This window comes from Myotis yumanensis, unplaced genomic scaffold (assembly GCF_028538775.1).
Source record: "Myotis yumanensis isolate MYYU_CA2020_CCGP unplaced genomic scaffold, mMyoYum1.0.hap1 SCAF_11, whole genome shotgun sequence".
NCBI classification, from domain to species: Eukaryota; Metazoa; Chordata; class Mammalia; order Chiroptera; family Vespertilionidae; genus Myotis; species Myotis yumanensis.
The window spans coordinates 19,390,483-19,412,865 of record NW_027223762.1 but is presented as its reverse complement, the minus strand read 5'-3'; the positions used below and the strand labels follow the sequence as shown (position 1 = coordinate 19,412,865).

Sequence of the window (22,383 nt, the reverse complement as noted above, 5' to 3'; positions counted from 1 at the left end):
ATTAGAATTTACACATTTAAAGGTAATAATGCTCAAAAATAAACAAATAACAAAGGACTTTTGAATATATCTGCAGTTTCTTCCTCATTCCCAACGCTTTGTGTCTGTTCAGTGATTTAGCTTTATGAATATAAATACACAAGTCAGGATAATCCCCCATCCCAAGATCCTTAATTTAATCACATTTGCAAAACTCCTTTAGCCATAAAGTAGCATTCACAGGTATCAGGGATTGGGAACTAAATACCTTTGGGGTCATTATTCGCTCTACTACACACAGTTAACATTTATTGAATGCTTAATAATGTCATGTTTAAGAATTTTGCATGTATTAGTTTGTATTTTTCTCTCTGTTTACTTGGTTTATTCATTATCTGCTCTATAGGTAGGCTTGCCTGTTTTTCTCAATTAGGATTTTTTGTTTATTTTGCCATCTTCTGGAAGATGTATTCTTCACTTTAATGTCTAAAAACAATCTCAGAACTGGGAATAATTTTTAGATTATGTAGTCTAATCATTCTGTTCTACAGTATCCTATGAAGTATTCTAGAATTGGGGAGGGAGCTTGTTAATCTATTCTTTGAAATCCCTTCACTTGAGCTTTGAAGAAAGTTCTTTAAATCCACCATTAGGCTCCTTTGTATTATTAATGTATTAAACTCTGCTTTCTTTATTCCTACCCAAATCTATTTTTACCAGTTACCTTTCAAAACTGAGTTCTATATTATTCCTTTGGATTCTTTCCATCCATAAATATGTTGAATTTAATTTTGCCATTCTTGTAATCACATGGAAATGACTTAATAGGAAAAAGATAATGTACTTTGGATCAACAACATTTAATGGGAAAGAAGTAGTTGAAGGCTTAAAGCCACTTAGAGGGTTCAGTAGAAAGCTCAAGAGTAGTACATAAGCAACTAATTGCATAACTGGATGAAATTAAACTAGATGCAGACATATCATCATGGAGAAGAATAATGAGGTATGGTAGATTCACTCAGGCAACAGTTTTATTAATCACATATTAGGTGCTAGAGATACAAAGATGATTAAGGCATGCATAATCCTGTCCCGGAGGACCTAATGTTCTAGTGCGGACATAGACATGCAGGCACATTTGCAGTGTCATTAGGGCAGGAATATGTGCAGAGATCACCTTAGAAGTTGTGATGCTTACAGTTGTAACAGAAACCACAACTCAGGGTGGCTTAAAGAATGCAGGGGATTTATTGATTATACTAGAGGCCCAGTGCACAAACTCGTGCATGGGGTCCCTCGGCCTGGCCAGTGATCAGGGCCACAGGAGATTGTTGGGGCAGTGGGGCGGGGGACGAAGGGCGGGGAGGGAGGTTGGCCAGCCGGCCCTATCGGGGCCAGCCAGCCCGGGGAAGGGACCACAGGAGATTGCCTGGCCACGGGAGGTTGACTGTGGGAGCGCACTGACCACCAGGGGGCAGACGCTCAATGCTGGAGCTGCCCCCTGGTGGTCAGTGCGCTCCCTCAAGGCAGCTCCTGCATTGAGCGTCTGCCCCCTGGTGGTCAGTGCGTGTCATAGCAACCGGTTGACTGGTCGTTTGGGTGTTTGGTTGTTTAGGCTTTTATATATATAGATACAGGTATATCTAGAGGCAGCTGAGGTAGCGCAATTACATCATCATATGCTTTCCTCCTCCTTCCTGTTTCTCTGCAGTGTTTTCTGCAGATCAACTTTATTCTAAAGCTGGTTCCCTTTGAGGTTGTGCGCTGACTGCTAAACTCTCAGGGCTACCCCTGGAAAGAGAACTGTTACCTGACCATTAAACTAAAGTCCTAGAGTTCACTCTGACTAGGTCAACTTTGATCTCATGTAACTCTTTCACAAGATTGGGGAAAAATATAGTTAAGAGGCAGGTGAGAAAGCAAAATTTAGAATTTTCAAAAAAATTTAATATAGTCCTGAAAATTGGTATTAGTCTCATTTGGGCTTTATTATTTTTAACTTGGGTTTCTTTTAATGTACTAAAAATCTGGGATTCTTCATGGTGGGAATTGAACTCAGAAGAGGATTTCAGTCCAGTGATTTTCTTCTGAAATTTTGGAGGCATAAAAATTTCCTATTCTCCCTTTGGAGGTCTTCGATTTTGTGTCCTCTTCATTGCAGAAATTAAGACCCTGACATACAGTCTGTTCTCCGTTACTTTTTTCCTTGTAACGGGGCAGTGAGGTGGGTTGATATTGGGTCTAATGGTTCATGGTTGGGCTACTTCAGTACCCTGTTACATTTGCAATAGGAAAAGACCAAGGCCAGAAATGTCAGGGCTTGCCTTCACAACCTCATACTTACGATTTGAGGGATACTTTGGAAGACTTCTGTTTTTTACTTTGCCTAATATACATCTAATCAGGCTCTTCAAGCATGTAATACTTTAAAAACTGGAACAGTGATACAAAGTTACTTTGATTTAAATGTAAGCACCTCTATTTGTTCTCTTTTTGCATGGTCTCTGGCTCACCACATTTGCATTCACTGCCGTTCTTTTTCTCTCTCTAACAAGTGTTCATTCAGGAGCCACGGCATGTGACCCTGCTATAGCATTGCCAGATCTTATTTTGAAGAATTTGGGCAGGAGGGAGTAGGAGAAAAGAGATTATTTGCTAATAGTCTGACCAGGCTCAGCCCAGTTGGAACAAGGCTTTGGAATACAGGCTAAGCCTGTGTTTGTGGGCCACCTGACAACTCAATACTGCTAGAGTGTAGGCCTCTTGGCCCCACAAGAGCCTGTGGAGGTACATTTGACACTCTCGGGGTTATTGGGGTTCCTGTGTTAGGGTTAGTGAATTATCAGTAAGCGCTATATAAGCATTTGCTATTATTACTATTATGCCTTAGAAATAATCATCAGATAATCCACTAGAAAATAGACATTACTTTTTCCTTTTTACTAAATAACAATGTAATTTTAGCACAAAGAATTAATCCTTTTTGAAGTTAGGGCAGGAACCCTAATACACTGAGAGTGTCCAATGTATCTCTACAGGTTCTTTGTGGGCCAAGAGGCCTATACTCTAGCAGTACTGGGTTACCAGATGGCCCACAACAGGCAACTATTTTTATCCCCATTTACAGAGGAAGAAGTTGGCACAGGGAGGTCAAATAACTTGTCCAAATTCACGCAGCTTAGTAAAGGACAGAGTTGGGATTTGAATCCAGAAAGTCTGGGACCAGGGTATGTGCTTTTGGTCACTGTATTTTACTTTCTGTCAAAGACTGGAATTGTCGTTAAAAGTATTATCAATAACATTAATTATGTCTTGAAATAAATGAACATTTTGGAACTTATTTAACCTATTAAATATCCAACATGCTTTTTTTTTTTTTTTTTAATTCTAGGTGAAGACTTTGCAGTTGTGCAGCAAGAAATTATTATGATGAAAGACTGTAAACACCCAAATATTGTTGCTTATTTTGGAAGCTATCTCAGGTACATTGTCTCCTTTTTGAAAAGCAATCATGATTCCAGCACCTAATACATTTAACAAAATAAAGTTACCTCTAGTCCATGTTTTGTACTTTTTTTCATGCTTTGAAGGTAGGATTATATGAATGGAATTCTTATTTACGATCTGTTTATGCTAATTATGTAACTAATATGAGCGTCTGCAGTTGTCTGTTGTACTCTTGGGAATTCTGGATGTGGTTTCAGTGAGGAAGCTGACAGAAAAAAAATTACTTCTATGGTTAGTCTCCCTGTAGTAGAATAGAGCTCTAAATACGCCATTCTGTTGCCCTTTCTTCTAGACTTGGGTGAATTTAGAAAGTCAGGATCACTTCTTCCTGTTATATTTTTATTAGAAACCCTTTTTCTTTTGTGCTTTTAGCCTCAGAGTATTGCATCGTTTGTTTCCCTCATTTTGTACAAAGGACTAGGAACTGTAATTATTTCATTGACTTCTTCTTGTTCTAGGTCTTTGAATGAATTTGGAAAGACTGAATTTGCCACCTTATTTTGGTTTAGCAGGACCAGGCCAGGTTCCCCGGGTCATATTCCAGAGGGGATGACCTCAGGGTCAAATCTCATTTTTCCATTCATTTCTATATGCAACTGAGTTCAATACTGTGACCTGGTTTATAAGGTTCCTTCCAAAGGGAGCATCAGTGAATGTTTTCTTATGTATTTAAAAACTATTCAGTTTTGTTTTGATATATTATAGGATGTGTAAGGATATAACTTCTCATGATCCATGTACAAAACACTTTAACCCTTCAGATGTAGGCACAGCGCGTAGAAAACATTGGGCGATTCTTGTCCTCTCTCTGGCTTGTGAAAAGCCGTGGGGACCAGCTCCTCTTGATTCTAGGCACTCTGGGACAGCTTGGATTGCCCGCCTTCATTAAGGTTAAAGATGGGTAAATGGAGACTTCAGTTCACATGGGGATAGGTTCTGCCCCCCAGGTCAGTGACTGTTACACATTTTAAATGGGTTCTTTAACAGGCAATTTACAATTACTTGATAGTCAGTGGATCAAATAGTAACCGAACACAGTTTCTGCATCAATTTGTATTTTATGGAACAAACCCAGTACAGGTAGTTACTATATTAGCACAAACAAAAAACTCTTAAAATCAGTTAAGTTCATGAGATAAATAATTGATTGCTTTCAATATATTAAAATCACCACATCAAACATTTTGTTTTACTGTTACTGTTTCTGACAGAATGACCTAGATTAAATTGGGAGAAGGTTTAGAAAGTTCCCCCCCAGTGCTCCCAACCATTTAAAAACAAAAAAAAACATTTTTAGTTCCTGGACTATATAAAATCAGGCAGCAGGCTAGATTTGGCCCACTGGCCATAGTTTGCTGACCCTTTTTCTAATCTGTTTATTCTTTCAGCCACTCATTTGTTCACGTATGAAACAAACATTCATTTGCCAGATATTCTTCTGTGCATTGTGAGTGCATTGATGAGAGAGTCAGACGTATTATTAAGGCAGAGTCTTTCTTCTGCATTAAACTTAGCCTGCTGAGTTCAGAGACTTTGTATTCCATCTCTGCCCTAAGAATAATGCATTTCCTCATACATTTTGTGATGACATAATGGAGGAATGAACAAAGGAATAATCTATTAAATCTTTGCAAATGATTTCTCCAATGTCTATATAATTATGCTGTCTTACAATGTAATTGTGAGAGAGAAATGCTATCTAAAGATAAGTGAATGATAAAATTTAATATTATTATTTTGGAAAGATCTTTGTTGAGTTTAGATATAAGGATATTAAGTTTACATTTTTTTAAAAATATATTTTATTGATTTTTTACAGAGAGGAAGGGAGAGGGATAGAGAGTTAGAAACATCGGTGAGAGAGAAACATCGATCAGCTGCCTCCTGCACACTCCCCACTGGGGATATGCCCGCAACCAAGGCACATGCCCCTGACCGGAATCGAACCCGGGACCCCTGAGTCCGCAGGCCGACGCTCTATCCACTGAGCCAAACCGGTTAGGGCTAAGTTTACATTTTATCTGTTTTGTTGATGAGAGTGCTGTGAAAGTGATTAGAGATGTATTGCCATTCTGTGATGAATCTTCCATATAATTTTGGCATGAGCCTTCTAATTAGCATTGAACTTTTATAATACTGTCATCGGGTAGATGGGTAAACGGGGAGGGAAGTTTTTAACTAAAGGGACATTTTCTCTCGTCTGGATGGCATCTTTCTGTCATCTTTATGGCATCTTTATATCCTACAATTGGTATATTTTAAGGATTAAAATCTTGGGTAATTCATTTACTCATAGAAATTAGGGTTTTTTTTCTTAGCACATTGTATTTATATGGTTTCTCAAGATTATAGAATACAACTTTAAAATATTTGTTAGCACAAATAATTTTAATCCTGAAACTGTGGTACATGCTTATTTTCTCTTTATAGGCGAGATAAACTTTGGATATGCATGGAGTTTTGTGGAGGTGGCTCTTTACAGGATATTTATCATGGTAAGACCAAAGTTATATTTTATAGAGATTAAATAGAATTTCTTAATATAAGTAATGTACTGTATTAAAACATTAATGTTGTTTTGAGCAAAGTATGTTTGGATACATAAAGATATTTCAGATATATATAGATGAAAGGAGCACTTGCTTTATAAATTGGAAAACTATATGCAGTTGAATTATTAGCTGATTCTATAGAAGGAATGTTATATATAGTTAATTCTTGAAATTTCAAACTCAGACTTATAGAAGACACGCAAAGGCCTTGATGGCTAATACTAAGCCAAAAGAATATCCAATTGATAAGTGAATAGTATTAATGCAAAGATAGTTGATTTTGCTCTCATGTATTCAAGAAGCATCAATTGAATGTTGTCTTAGATGCTAGATAATGAGGAATTAAAAAAATTATTAGAACATTTTTCATTGGGATTTCAATGGAGTAGTATATGAGACTTTTAAAGTAAAATAAACAATTTTTACTGTCTTTTTTTTTCTGTTCTAGTTCTGTTAATAGGTTACTGTCACAAACTGTAGAGTAGCTTTTATACTTTTGCCGGAGGTGTACTTTTTGATAAATGTAAAATAAAATTATGTCAGTAATTCATGATGTCAATTTTCCCGAGAAAATATTTTGAAAAAATTTTCTCAGTTTTTCATATAGAACTTGAGCTCATATATCTAGTTTGGGGCCGCTTATGTAATTTTAGGGGCTGATTGTAATAAAGGAAATGTTAAAAGGCTATTTGGATAGAATACTGATTTTGTTTCACTTCACTATATCTTGATATCAAGTCATTAGCAAAGATTCCCATCATTGGAATTTGATTTTCAGCATAGTCTTTCCCAATGAATTTCTTTACTCTAAAATGATGACTAGTGAAAAAGAGAAAACAATTGAAATATCTTCCATAGTGTATAGATGCACAAGGAGAAATATTTTTCAAATATTACAATATGATTAAGCTACTTATTGATGCAGGAAGGTGGCCATAATAAGTGAAGAGGGCAGGTTTCAGAACTGTATGTGTAATATGATTCCACTTATGCTTTTGTGTATGATGCATACATATATTATATGAAATGTCTCTGCATAAAATTGTACAGTAATCTATAGGCCAAACTATAGGTAACAGAATAAGGAAGAGGCCTATACTTTCCAAACTTCTCTGTTGATTGAAATGTTTTATAGTGAACTTATATTAATTTTATAGCTATAAAGATAAAAATTTGGGGGGAAAATATTGACTTTAAATGAGCCATAATACATGTAACACATCAGTTTTTTAAAAGCTTTTTATAAAACTAGCTAAACCTTTTGGCCATACTTTCTTTCTTAAAATATTTAAGAAATAATATTAGTTAGTGAGGTATAAAATTATAACTAATTTCAGAGACTATGTCAGGTTTTTATTCATTATATAAACATTTATTGCACAACTTTTTCGTGCTAGGCACTGTTCTATACACAGGATACAATGAGTCAATCAGATTATTTAAAATCCTTCCCTCATGGAGCTTACATTTTAGAGTTATTTATTAAACGTTAAACCTGTTGCTTAATGGATCTTGTAAAACATTGTCAGTTTTGAAAAACATGCTTTGCCTAATTTTATTAATGTTAATTTTCTTCTCTGACAGTAACAGGACCTCTGTCAGAATTGCAAATTGCATATGTTAGCCGAGAAACACTACAGGTAAATCCAATGCTAATTAAAAAGTAACATTCTTCATTAAAGTTAATGTTTAATTATTGTGCATTACCTGTTAAGTAAAGTAGGATTAAATATTCTAGTTTGGTAAACTCTTGAGTATTAATACATTTTTAATTGTTTTTGTAATAAACCCAAGTTACATCTGCATATTAGTACTTTAAAGTCTCAGTGTGATAATTTGAACTCCTACGTTTTAAGTGCTGTGGATTTGTTACTTTATGTTTTTATATTCCTCTTAATACCAAGGAAAGGCTTGAAAATTAAGCATTCTTGTGGTAATTGAAACTCATTCTGATCCTAATTGCACAAATACTTTTTAAGTTATTTCAAACTATTTGTAGAGTTTAGTGAAAATTACTTATCTTAGGAAAATGAATGGTTCCAACTGAACTTTGCCTTTTTCATTTTCTTGATTCTTTTGTTCATTAAAATAAATTGATTACCTTAAGACTTTCTGTAAAGAGTAAATAAAAAAATGGAGAATACTACTCAATGGATCATTTTAAATCCCAAAGAGATCTGTAGTAAAATCTTGTTAATTTTTGTGTTTTGTTTTTTTGAAACTCCAGGGACTATACTATCTTCACAGTAAAGGAAAAATGCACAGAGATATAAAGGTACATACACATTATATGTTTAACCTATTGTCCCTCTCTTCATTTTTAAATACTCTGATCAAACTGTTGACCAAAATTGTCTGGATTTTTCTGTTGGATGAATTTGTTATCTGAAATATGTTATTATAATAAAATTGAGTAATGCTTTTAAAGGTTTTATTACTTTTTTATAGCAACTTTATTGAGATACAATTCACCTACCCTAAAATTCACCCTTTTGGAGTGTACAGTGTGGGTTAATGTGCTGTCTTCTATTATTCCCACCTCTGTTTGGGGCAGGAAGGGGTTTCCTGTTATTTTTCCCCCATAAGGTTATAATTACATGATTGATGGCACCCTGGACTAAGTTACTTTTGCTTGCTCATTTAAAAGTTGCAGAAAAGACAAAAATAAATAAGTAAAAGCCTGCAATGCCTTTTGGAGACAGTATTTCTACCTCCTTCAGAAGTTGGAGCTTATTGAAAATAAAGTGGTTCATATCTTTGAACTTCGGTCAAGAAGCAAAAGTAGCTAAAATGCTACTAAGTCATTGTAATGGAAGAAACTCAGGTTGATTTCTTTCCATACAGTGAAAAACCCAATTCTTCCCTACTGTGTCTTTCCTGTGAGTCTCCTTTACTACTGACGCAGAACACTTCACTTCTGGCACTTCTGGTCACCAAACATGGGAGGGTTTTCCCACAACAAGCAATTCTCTGTGACACCAGCTGGATGCCCTACAGTCTGACTCAGTTCGGATTGGGTTAGATCCCACAGGTTAAAGGGCTCAGTCCCACAAGACTTCCCCTCACCCCTTTGCAGCCCCCCTCCCCAACACACACACACTTCAGATGCTAGTCCCAAGCTCAGGTTATCTGTGCTTCTGACCAACCAGCTATGGATGGAGTGGAGATTCCAAAGACCCCATCCTTGGGTTCTGTGAATTTGCTAAAGCAGCTCGCCGAACTCAGAGACATAATTACTGTTTACCAGTTTATTAAAGGATATGATAGCCCTGGCCAGTGTTGCTCAGTAGTTAAAGTGTCGGCCCATGCACCAAAGGGTCAGGGGTTCGGTTCCCAGTCAAGGGCACGTACTTGGGTTACAGGTTTGATTCCCAGCCCCAGTTGGGGCACATGCAGGAAGCAACCGATTGACGTGTCTCGCATTGATGTTTCTTTCTCTCTCTCTCTCTCTCTCTCTCTCTCTCTCTCTCTCTCTCTCTCTCCCCCCCTCCCCCCTTTCTTCCCTCCCTTCCCTTCCACTCTCTCTAAAAAAATCAATTGAAAAAATATCCTTGGGTGAGGATTAGCAACAAAAAAAGGATACTGATGAATATCCACATGGAGGGGATGCATAGGGCAGGGTCTGTGGGAAGAGGCGCAGAGCTCCCTTGCGCTCTCCAGGGCACACCACTATCTCAGCACCTACACGTGTTCACCAACTCAGGAGCTCTCCACACTCTGTACTACTGGGATTTTATGGAGGCTTCCTCACATCGGCATGATGGATCAGTCACTCCCTTCTTCAGGGGGTGGGGGTGAGGCTGAAAATTCCACGCTTGCAATCATGGCTTGGTCTTCCAGTGGCCAGCCCTCACCCAGGACCCGTCCAGGAGTTCACCTAGAGTTGCTTCATTAGAACCGGACACGCCTGTCACCCAGGAAATTATGCAAAGTTTCAGGTGTGCTGTGTCAAGAACTGGGGCAAAAGACCAAATATTGAAACAGAAGATGGTCCTAGTGCTCTTAGCACTGAAGACATTATAAGGGTTTCAGGAGCTTTGTGCCAGGAACTGGTGGCACAGACCAATATATATTTTCTATTATTCACAATCATGGAGATAGGTGACATTTTAATTCTGTGGACCAGTGGCTAATTGTATCCTGAATGGTCCTAAACTCCGGACAGACATATTAAGGATAGACAGCCTCACATACTAAGCAGCAGGTTCAGTCTTACACACCAGCCCTGGTTCAACTGATGGATTGGAGGTTTGTTTTTATTTTTTAACAGGATATAGCAATTAAGTCCAAAATATAATACAAGGAATTGAAAATGGCAGGATAAGGTGACATTTAAGTGCCGTGACAGTGTTTGATCAGTAAGAAAATAACATTTAGATGAAAACTAATATATCACTTTCATAGTTACATTCATATTATGTTAATAGCAGCTTTTGCAAGGCAGAACATTTTGTAAGCATAAGCAGATTGCTTAAAAAGTAGATAGTAAATTTTTCTGTGACTATAATAATTTAACATTTTAATTGGGCATACTTTACATGTTAAGTATTTCCAGGTCTAAGGCTGCCACTTGTGATTATTTTAATAAATACAGTTATTATATGCACTGTCTGATAAAATGTTTCTTACTTTAACTAAAATGTTCTCACTTTGAAGGGAGCTAACATTCTGTTAACGGATAATGGTCATGTGAAATTGGGTAAGTAAATTAAAATTTTGTCATGCAAATTTATTCCAAAACTAGTAAATTTCTATTTTCCTGTTTAGATTATCTTGGCCCTCTCTCATCAAAATTTTTTTTATCTTGACTTCTGTTGTCATTTGATTCATGTGGGGATATATGGGAATCTACTTGGCTGTGATATACACTGACTACTTTGTAACATTTTAATGCTAGTCCATTAAAGTTAAAATTTTTAATGTGGTATTTGAGAATATCTCCTATTTCTGCAAAATTAGTTTAATGGAAATAATTAAAGGTAGTTTAATGAAAATAATAATTAAAGATTCTTCTCATGTTGCCTTAAATATTACTTACTTTCAGTTTTCTTTTCTAAATGTTTCTCATTTTTTTAATAGCTGATTTTGGAGTATCTGCACAGATAACAGCTACAATTGCCAAACGGAAGTCTTTCATTGGTACACCATATTGGTAATTGTATTTTAATTGATAATTAACTTTTTGGTGTGTGTTTTTTTTCATTATTAAATTCAGCATTTAAAAAATAGACAAAATAATAAAAAACTTTAGGATGAAAACATTAATAAGTTCATTAACAAGTTAAGTAATTTAGGCATATATGCCTGTGGCTGGATTACATAGCCAAAGAATATTCTACCATGTTAATTTCATTAAGGTGAAAAAGACTAATGATTAATGTCTTGAGAGAACTTTTTCCAATTCTCCTGGAAAAACTCAACCCTTGCTTCTACCTTTCATGTATTTTCACAGATGTTTTTATATATCTTTATTCACCCCCCACTTCCAGTCCATATTTTGACTAGTCTTCCAACATTACATTATTCACAGTACTACTTTGCTCAAGACTTTTTGACATATCTTGCTTGCACACAAGATCAAATACATATTTCTTGGCATTTAGAGTGTTCCACAATGTGACCTCTCTCTGCCTCATTAATCTTAAATGCTTCCAGTTGCCTTCACAAGATCCCTCTTCCTAGCCATATTTGTCTGCTAGTATTCTTTAAGCATTCCATAAAAATTTTTATTAATTTGTTCAATAAATGGTTTTGACCACTTACTGTGTGCTAGATATGCTCTTAGTCATTGTGAATATAGTGGTGGTAGACACGTGTAGAGCTTTCTTGTTCACACCATTACTTTGAAGTAACAGCACCTCAGAATTATTTTTTTTTATTTTTTTTTTATTTCTTGTTTAAAGTATTATAACTAGTAGTACATATGTCTCCTTTTTTTTACTCCATTCAGCTAAAGTGCCAGGACTCCCCCTGATGCCCTCGTAGTCATCAGCAGTGGGATGGCACTAACCTGGGTGACTCATTTCCAGATTTGGGAGATGATACATACCATTTTTTGTATTAATTTTTCTTTGTATCAAGTGGATGTATATTTTAGAAGTTAAGTAGTCCTAAAGGGCTTATAAAAACTTACCTAGTTGTGTATTTTGCCATCTCTAGTATTATCTGGTGTTGTTTATAGACCCTGTTATGATAGGTGAAGATTTTAGCTTTCTTCATTCATCATCCAGCCTTATCCTTGCAGTGTACTTGCTGAGTCAGTTGTTATGTTATTACATGTGCTACCTTGAAATGTTTTTTCTATATTGGATAATTTATTCATTTTTAATTTGCTTCGGTTTTTTTTTTTTTTAATCCCTGGCTGAGACTTCTATACCTTTTCACATTTTGCAGTCTGTAACATGCCTCTATACAATTTTCCACATCATAAAGCCTATCAAATTATTCTGATTTTAGTTTGTTTTTGCTTTGTTTTAATTTGTCTTTTTTCTTATAATAATCTTTTTTGGAGTCCTCTTCCCTCCTATTCCAATCTAAATTGCTCATTTTCTAGGTCTTTTTGCATAGCTTCTCCTGGGAATTTTTCATCATCAGCTTGGAAATTCATTTCCTAGAATCCAAATCTTCCTCTTTCATTAATTACTTCCTCACATGTTTTACTAAATTCTCGAGAAATTTGAGGAGTAAAATTTTTGAGACTGCATGTCTGGTTTCACACCTGACTTACAATTTGAGTGAATTTAGAATTTTAGATTAAGATTTTTGAAATATTGCCCTAGAGCAGTGATGGCGAACCTTTTGAGCTCGGCGTGTCAGCATTTTGAAAAACCCTAACTTAACTCTGGTGCCGTGTCACATACAGAAATTTTTTGATATTTGCAACCATAGTAAAACAAAGATTTATATTTTTGATATTTATTTTATATATTTAAATGCCATTTAACAAAGAAAAATCAACCAAAAAAATGAGTTCACGTGTCACCTCTGACACGCGTGTCATAGGTTCGCCATCACTGCTCTAGAAGCTTCTTTTCTCTGATGCTACGGAAGTGTGATGCCATGATGATGCATGGTCTTTGAATGTAACCCATCACCCCTAGAATCATTTCTAGTGGTTTGATATTCCATGATGATGTATCGCAGAATGTTTTGGGTTTTCTGTCATTTTTACTTTTATTTGTTGTACTTGGCTTTTCAAGAGACAATGTTGTTGCACAACATTATTTGTTGTACTTTTTAATCAAGAGATTCATGTCTTTCAGTTCTGGGAAATATTCTTGTATTACTTCTTTGACAATTTCTTTGTTATCCTTTATCATGCTCTCTCTTTCTGGATCTCATTCGTTATATGTTGGGCCATTTAGACTAATCCATTAACTTTCTTAAATTTTCTACTACTTTAAAAAATATTCTTCATTCTACTTTCTATAAGATTTTCCCAACTTCTTAGTTTCATCCTTTCATGATGGAGGCTTCCTCAGATGACTCGTAATCCTTACCTTCTGATTCACATTGAAGAGCAAGGCACTAAAAACTGGTGCATAGCTCTGTATGCATGGAGGCACCATGTAAGCCTGGTGTTTACTGAGAACTGAGCAAGTGCAGGAAACCGGGGGGGGGGGGGGGGGGGGGGGCACATTTTTCTGGGGAACCTTTTTGTGCCAGGAGCCATTTGGATATTTATACAGTAACATCATTTGCAGGCCATCCGAAATTAGCCTGGTCTATTTGGTCAGACATTTAATTAACTCACCCCTAATGGCTTGGCAGGGCCAGACCAAATGATTTCATGGGTGTTATACTGCCCACGGGGCTGGCCGTTCCCCACCACTGCTCTAGACATAGACTTCAGCTGCCCCCAACCCCTGCTCTTTGTTTCTGCTTCCTTTGAGTCTGAAGCCTCTCTTCCATTTCTCTTGGTCTTCACCCAGTTGGAATGGGAAGGAGCAACTGCTGAGCCCTGAAGGCAGAAAGGAGGAATCTGGGAGACTAACTTCATTATTTAGACTTCACATTTTCTAATACATATGTTTCCAACCTCAACCCAACTTTTATAAGTTTATAACCCTAATGTGTCAGCCTTTCTGGGATTCTTAGGGGCTAAGAACCAGCAGGCTGTAATGTAGCCATCAATAAAGTAATAACTGACATACTTTAATGTTCACTTTTCTGATAATAATTTGAATATTCATAGAGCTACTTTAAGATTAACAAGATTTTAAGACCAAGTATTTGAAAGTTAGTGGGGGATTTTTTTGTTTTTGTTTTTTTTCTAACTTCACTGACTTAACTTTCCTGAAATCTTACCAGGAAGACAAACGTGCATGTGTAAGGCTACTTATTTAAGTCACTATTTTGATATGAAAGAGTTGAGCTATCTCAGTTATTTTCAAAACTGTTGCTTAGAATTTGAAATTTTTAATATTTGAAAATGAATGTAATTATTTAAATTAGTCAAATATAAATTTATACAGATATAATTAGAATCAGACTATAAGAAAATTAAAAGAAACAAAAAATAATAGTTTGGACAACTTGTCTATGGATAAATATCTTTTTAAAACTAGACACTTTGATAACTTACCCATCATTATAATAAAACTGAAAAACATGACAGTTAAGTAAATATGAGTTAAGTGCTAAATGAAGATTTTTGGTGCCCCAGTAAATAATTTTGGTCAAGTGAAAACAGTCAGAGGCCAGATTGTAGTTTATTGATGTAAGGAGGTAAAACTAAAAATTATAGAATATTGCAAGATGTTATTTCTCTGGGATTTTGCTGTGAGGAGGAAGAGAGATTTGGGTATGGACAAATTTGGGAAATGTTGTTCTGTCGTAGTTGTAAAGTTTTACAAACCTTAATAGGAAGTAGTGTAGCAAAGTAACAAATCATCAGTAGGGGCTTGGGATGGAGGAGCTTACGAGATGATGAGATCTGAGGAGAAATGGGCCTTTTAAATACTGCACACTTATTTTTCAGATATCAAGGCATGTAGATCTCAACTTAGTGATGGTTCCATGTGCCTCTGGTGGGAATATGAAGGAAGATACAATAAACAAAAGGTTTTCTTTTCTGGAATATTCCTTCAGGATGGCTCCAGAAGTCGCAGCCGTTGAGAGGAAAGGGGGGTACAATCAGCTCTGTGACCTCTGGGCAGTGGGGATCACCGCCATAGAACTTGCTGAGCTCCAGCCTCCTATGTTTGACTTACATCCAATGAGGTCAGTGCATCATAGTTGAAGAATCCTATGTTTTAATTAAGGGGTTCTCCACTCCAGTATTATTTATTATGTCATGGACAAATAATACGCTTATTCTTGCTTTACCTTATTTGTGAATAAGAGTAATAGAATTTACATTATATATTAATATGAAATCTTAAAATACTGTGTAATGATTTGTTGTTGATTTTTCAGAGCATTATTTCTAATGACAAAAAGCAATTTTCAGCCTCCTAAACTAAAGGATAAAGTGAAGTGGTGAGTATCTTTGTGTTATTTACTTTTATAGTCATGAGGAAAAAATAATTGAAATTTAAAACTCTCATTTTAAAATTTCTTAGGTCAAATAGTTTTCATCATTTTGTGAAAATGGCACTTACCAAAAATCCAAAAAAAAGACCAACAGCTGAAAAGTTATTACAGGTATTACCTTTGCCCCAAACTATGTCTTGTTTTCAAAAAATAAAATGTCATTCAGTCAAGTTTCTAGTAAGTGTTCTGTACTATATTATTTTATTTTTATAGCATCCGTTTGTCACACAACCTTTGACACGGTCTTTGGCAATTGAACTATTGGATAAAGTGAACAATCCTGATCATTCCACTTACCATGATTTTGATGATGATGATCCTGAGGTAGGAACTGTTTTTACTAACTAGTATATACAACAGATATGTATAGACAGATGTTTAATTATCAAGTAATCTGCTCATTGAGTAGATTGCACAGTGCTGGCCTTTTTCATGTAACTTTATGACACAGAGCAAGTATCTTTTCTATGCCTTGGTGAGTGTCATATTCCTTTCTAAGTTTGGATGGGCTTCCAACATTTTACCCTTTGCATTTTCGATGCATGAACTGTCTCAATCTATGTAATATAAAGTTTTAGCTGGTGCCACTTCTTCTGGAGTATCTTCATCTTCTTATCACAACTACTTGCTTCATGCATGTCAGTAAGTTCACCTGAATTTAGTTTACTAAATTCCTTTGGCTGTATGTATGTCTGCAGCTTCTCGAACAGTGGCCATGTCAACATTCTCACAGTCAGCTATTTTCTTTCATAACTCCATTCAAATTTCATTTCTAACGTTACCCAAAATTAGCACTTTTTATTTCTTTGCAGCACTTTTATCTTTGTTAGCTAACTCCTGCTTTGAATTACCAATTTTTGTAAAAATGTCACAAGTGTATTATCACTGGGAGACAAGGAGGCAACACAGTTCACACTTTGCTGTTTGTGCATGAACTGAATAACAGTCACTCGCTCAGTAACCACCAGACAGACTTTAAAAGAAGTGATGTGAATTAACAGTCAGGAGAACTCATCATCACTCCACCCATCCCCCAGAATATTCCTCTGACAGTGGCTATAACATAGAAAGATTTTAAAAGTAAAAGGAAAGAAGATAGAAGGCTGCCCGTGTAAGAAAAAACATAAAGGGAGGAAATTGTTTACTAAGTAATAGGACCATAAATCATTAACGCTTTTAGCATTATTTCATTTCATTTATCTCATCCTTTTTGAAATAGAAGTTGAGGCAGATTTTTTTAATTACAGTTTTTCTTTACAACAGGGAAAGCTAGCTGCAGCTTTTGGATAGCTATTGAATTATTGAAATACTGAATTTTTAATATTTATTTATATTTAATTCAGAGAACATTTACTGGGGACCTGCTGTAGATAAAATATATTCCTAATCTTGAGACCATATCCCAGTGATGATCGAAGAGTTCCATTTTGTGGTTGCCATTTTTTGTTTTTTGTTTTAATATTGACAAGGTGGTTGGTTGTATGTCATTCCCATTTTTACATAAAATGAAGTGTTTTGTTTTTATCTGATTAATTTTGTGGACCAGGTTGTGATTTGCTTATCTAATGCCACATGTCATTGATTTTTTTGTTTCCTAGCCTCTTGTTGCTGTGCCACATAGAATTCATTCAACAAGTAGAAATGTGAGAGAAGAAAAAACACGCTCGGAAATCAACTGTGAGTATGTACTATACACAGTTCATAATTTAACATTAACAAATAAGATTTCAAGTTGTAGTTTTGTTGTAATACTTTTGCTTTATTTTCTTCCAAGTAGTTCTTTTTACTAAACCTTTTAAAGGTAAGAGTTTTTTAAGGCAGTAAGGATTTTATTCTCCTTGTTTCTAAGGAATTTTTGGCAGCGGCACTGGAGGTGTGTTGTTATTGTTTGGGAAGAGGAATAAAGTTCCTAGAATAGGCAGGAGTAAATAAATCAAGTCAGTGTTCTTAAACTTTAATGTGTGTATAAGTCACCTAGAGAGCTTGTCAGAATGCAGTTTCTGATTCAGCAGATCTGGGATTCTTTACTTCTAACAACTTTCCAGGTTATGTAGATGCTGATAGTGCAAGGGCCACGCTTTGAGTGTTAAGAAGAGGTAGAAATCTGCTAACTGGCTTAATATCTGAAGAACCTGAGAGCCTTTAAAAATGGATTCTCAGCCCTGCCGGTATTGAGTACTATTGAAAATCTAACTTAAAGTACTTTTTATCTTGTTATCTGATTCTATTTAAAAATTATATTTTCAGGCCTTTTTTGCAAAGTACAGTTATTTCTGGATCATTTTTTACTAATGTATGTCAGTGAGTTCTCAGCTCCTAACTGCAGAGGCATCTATATGCTATTTGAAACTAGAGACCTATACCCCAGTTTTTCTGATACTGCCCTCCTTTTGGAAAAGGCCTACTATTAACAGATGAAGCTTTAACTGCTTAGACTTTCTTGGACTTTTTCTGGCTATATATTCTTTATTTAAATCTTTGGATTGTGATTACGGTATGGTAGATAGTAAAATTAAATGTGTTTTGCCATGGAGTAACTTTTAAAATTAGTGTATCATTAAGAATCAAGAAACAGATCATGGCTTTACTCTTTTTCTTTTTTAGTTGGCCAAGTAAAATTTGATCCACCCTTAAGGAAAGAGACAGAACCACATCATGAACTTGTAAGTAGTGTAGTCTTGGAATGTTAACACTAAAAGTAAATGTTTTAATTAGTCTTTATGATATATTGGAACTGACTTAAAAAGCTAGTTATTAAAAGCATTTGGGGAAATAAAAAGGTAAGTAATTCTGAAATTCAGAATAAATAAATCTGTGTTGCTGAGATTGAATATTTTCAAAATTATTTAGGAGAAACTTGCTAGTTTTACCAGTCTCTAATTCAGTGTTTTTAATGCTGGCTCTTTAATTTTTTTCATTTTCATTTTTCAGTTTTTAAGTAGCTTTTGTGTATGTATTTATTAGGATAAATGCTGTAGTATTAAACTAAAATGTTTGATCAATAAAAGCCCATCTTCTCACTAAATTTTTGGACAGTCTTTTGAGTAAGCCAGTTTTTTAAACATCAGAGTAAAGTCATATCTGTTTGGAGTACTAAAGCTCAGGAGAGAGTAGGCATACATAATAGATCAAGTTTGTCATTCATTTAAAGCTTGCTAACTGTATGAACTTCCTTTTCATGATTCTTTTTATTAATGTTTTATACTCCTTTCCAGATACATGATATATTAGATGTAGTCTTAGAAACAAAATGCTTTGCAAGTATTTGAGATGTTACTATTCTATGGAAGAATAAAACATGAGACTTAAAAAATAAACAGAATTAATCCTAATTAATTACTTTACCAGAGCTCCAAATTGTGTTATTTTTTGCTTTCTTTTTAATAATGAGAAGAAAGTAACTGTTAATAAGTACTAAGGGTTGAAGTGGGAACTTCCTTTTAAATTTAATTTAACCCACTTGACTAAAGGCACACAGAGAGAATATTTAACCTTTAACTTTTGGAGTTATTTTAATTCAGTATACCAGCATGGAGGAAAGGAATGTTAAAGAAAAATTCTTAAAATGATCATATTAAATACTGAAGCCTGACATTTATGTAGAAGATGGAAAAGGTTAAGAAGAAAAAGTAGTCCTGATGTTTACTAATGCTAATTGTATTTTGTTAAGGCAGTTTATTTGCTTTTTCTTTTTTTAAGTGGGCATTGCATGTATTTAAATTCTGCACTAATTTAGTAACTGCATTATAGAGTAAATTTGTTGCAGCGTTGCTTTTTTAGAAACCTTTTAATATGATTTAACTTTGCATTTGCCTTAACAAAATTATGTTAGCAGGACTTACTTCAGTTAAGAGTTTCCCTTTGTGAATTTGTGGCTTTTAGTGTAAGTGTAAATAACTTGGGTTTCTTGGTCTCTGCTAAACAGCCCGACAGTGATGGTTTTTTGGACAGTTCAGAAGAAATATACTACACTGCAAGATCTAATCTGGTATTTCTCATCTTCTGATTTTCTTTGTCAGCATTGTTTTAGTCTTAATTGTTTGTTTTATTTTTTTCAAACATTTTGTCCAATTTTAATGAACCAGTTAAAGCATTGTTTTATAAGATCCTGCTACATTAAGGAGAATAGCAATTTTTTCCATAACAAGTTAAATAAATATATCTACTCAAATATATTATAATGTTACAATAAAAAATAAAAATATTTTTCTTTTTTATGAAAAAAATTTAATTTTCTGACTCAAATATGAGTTTTAATTATAGTTCCCTATAAAAATGTCCAGTTTTAATGAACTAGGACCCATCCATATATATATGTATACATATTCATTTATATATGTAAAACTATTTATATATTGCATATATTATGTATATATATCATTTTAAGAAGTAATTTACCCCTTATTAACAAAGAAATCAGTCTTAGATGAAATTATAGCTCAGTCAGTAGCATTATTGTAATATCCATTTTTCTCAGACCAAAATTTGGATTATAAAGCCCCCTTGAAGTTATAAATATTAAGACTATCTTACCATTAGGGAAGAAAGGATGGGACATTAGCCCTGGTGACTATTAAATAAATAATACTTTTAATAGTTGCTATTACGTAAATAGTTCTTTTCTACTTCTGTAGCTGGCCAGGTTGCCTTTATACTTACTTCTAGATTTCAGTTTTCTGCACTTTTCTGAATCTTCCTTATCTTTTCTTCCTCTCTGCTTCAGTAACATCTCTTTCAATTCTGGTTGATTTAAATGATTCTTAACATAAATTCTTAAATTTGTGTCCTCTAATATTTGTAGAACATAAAAGAGATTTTAGAAATAATTTCTAGCCCTAGCTAGTTTGGCTTAGTGGATAGAGCGTTGGCCTGCAGACCAAAGAGTCCCGGGTTCAATCCCAGTCAAGGGCACATACCTTGGTTGCAGGCTCCTCCTTGGCCCAGGCCCTGGTCGGGGCTCATGTAGGAGGCAACCAATCGATGTCTTTCTCTCACATCGATATTTCCCTCTGTCTTTCTTTCTCTCTTCCACTTTCTCTAAAAATCAATGGGAAAATATCCTCGGGTGAGGATTAGAAAAAAGAAAAAAGAAATAATTTCTCTTAGGGCAGTTGCTGTCTCGATGGACAAAAAATACTTGTACATAGAAACTGTTAGCTATGCAACAGAATAGGTAGTGGATTGCCAAAACTTTGCCAGGTGGTGACTTGTAGTGACTGTTGATGAGGAGAGAGAGGCTAACATATCATTGGTATAATAGACATCAGAGAATAAGAAAAGCCTTTGGGTTAACGTGGTTTGTTTGGCTTCTGGGAGGGACTAAGATTGATTTCAGTATTTTGTAGGAGCCATTATAGGTTCTTCAGGAAGAAAGTGATATATAAATACCTCCTGTGTTTCATGGGAATTAATGTAGAGAGAGTCATTGGCACAGTTTTGAGAGATGGCAGATAGAGAGCTGAAATTATGGAGTGGTCATACTACTTCTGTAATTATGGGATTAGCTCAAAGGAGGGAGACTGAAGTAATGAAAGAGGAAATGATAGATGGAACCATGAGATGTCATGTGTTCCCCAGGTAGGTCTCATTAAAGAAAAAGGGTAAAAAACTGCTATGGGTGATGTCTGTGTTTTGCACTCAAAGGTAGAACCAACATTGGGGGTAGGGAAGAAGCAGTTGAAAAGCAAGAAGAGTCAGTAGATGCACTGACACGAAAGAAAGAAAGATACATCAGATGGCCCAGAGAGGCCAGAAAGTGTGAGGACTGAGAATTAACCGTCCAAGGACGCAAATGAGGAGGAATGTCTGAAGAAAACACTATCAGTGATTTCTGGATTGAAAATTTCTCTAGAATTGGGCATCAGTAGGCTAGAATGACAGAAATTTGTTGTGGAAATAAAAGATTACAGAACCCAAAGTTTAGATTAATATTCTCCCGATAAGACAATTACAGCACCAGAAACACAATACCTTGGAGTTACAATATTCTTTTCTGTACCTGTGCTGAACTAGCCCCTCTCCAAATAATCAGGAATTTCTTGTGAGCGAGGGAACAGTTGATGGGATCTTGTGACAGAGGAGGGCATGAGGGACAGATAACTTGTGGTAGGAGAGTGAATGAAATATTTGTCAGATCCTGACATTTATAAAAGTCAACCTTTAAAAAGCTCACTTCTAATGATAATAAAAGCTAACACTTATCTAAGAAGTTTTTATATACCAGGCATTATTCTAAACACTTTAAATACATTAACTTATGTCTTACAAATGAGAGAATTTAAGGTGCAAAGAAGCTGAAATTGGTCTTGCCACTTAGCTAAATAATAGCAGAGCTGGGATTTGACCTAAGCAGCCTGGCTCAGTAATTCATACCTAAACCACTATGTAAGTACTGTATTGCAACCATGACCACTATTGGTCTCCAAAACATTTTCATCTTCCCAAACTACATCTCCTTACCCATTAAATAATAACTCTCATCCTCCCTTCCCCCAAGGCCCTGGCAACCATCATTCTATTTTCTGTCTCTCTGGGGTTTTTTATACTCCAGTGACCTTATATAATTGGAATCATGTAACATTTGTCCCTTTGGAACTGGCTCCCTTCACTTAGTAAAATGTCATCACATCTTCAAGATTCATCCATGTTGTAGCATTTGTCAGAATTTCCTTTTTTAAGACTGAATAATATTCCTTTATACATATAGACTACATTTTGTTTATTCATTGAGCCATCAGTGGGCATGAGTTGCTTTCACTTTTGATTATTGTGAATAATGCTGCTATGAACATGGGTATACAAATATCTGTCA

General features: G+C 35.2%; 1 protein-coding gene across 7 annotated transcripts in view; it reads left to right on the top strand.

Moving 5' to 3' along the window:
- Positions 1 to 22,383, top strand: part of MAP4K3 (mitogen-activated protein kinase kinase kinase kinase 3) — a 118,781-nt gene that overhangs the window by 52,917 nt on the left and 43,481 nt on the right. For 5 of the 7 annotated variants that reach the window (XM_070429071.1, XM_070429068.1, XM_070429069.1 and 2 more), the window contains exons 3-15: positions 3,371 to 3,461; positions 5,917 to 5,981; positions 7,623 to 7,678; positions 8,266 to 8,313; positions 10,695 to 10,737; positions 11,118 to 11,190; positions 15,129 to 15,260; positions 15,456 to 15,518; positions 15,602 to 15,683; positions 15,786 to 15,896; positions 17,171 to 17,249; positions 18,177 to 18,235; positions 19,498 to 19,560. In XM_070429071.1, the coding sequence (XP_070285172.1) occupies positions 3,371 to 3,461; positions 5,917 to 5,981; positions 7,623 to 7,678; positions 8,266 to 8,313; positions 10,695 to 10,737; positions 11,118 to 11,190; positions 15,129 to 15,260; positions 15,456 to 15,518; positions 15,602 to 15,683; positions 15,786 to 15,896; positions 17,171 to 17,249; positions 18,177 to 18,235; positions 19,498 to 19,560 (965 nt within the window). The remainder of the gene's footprint in view (positions 1 to 3,370; positions 3,462 to 5,916; positions 5,982 to 7,622; positions 7,679 to 8,265; positions 8,314 to 10,694; positions 10,738 to 11,117; positions 11,191 to 15,128; positions 15,261 to 15,455; positions 15,519 to 15,601; positions 15,684 to 15,785; positions 15,897 to 17,170; positions 17,250 to 18,176; positions 18,236 to 19,497; positions 19,561 to 22,383) is intronic. The other 2 variants (XM_070429070.1, XM_070429073.1) reach the window with 1 other exon arrangement.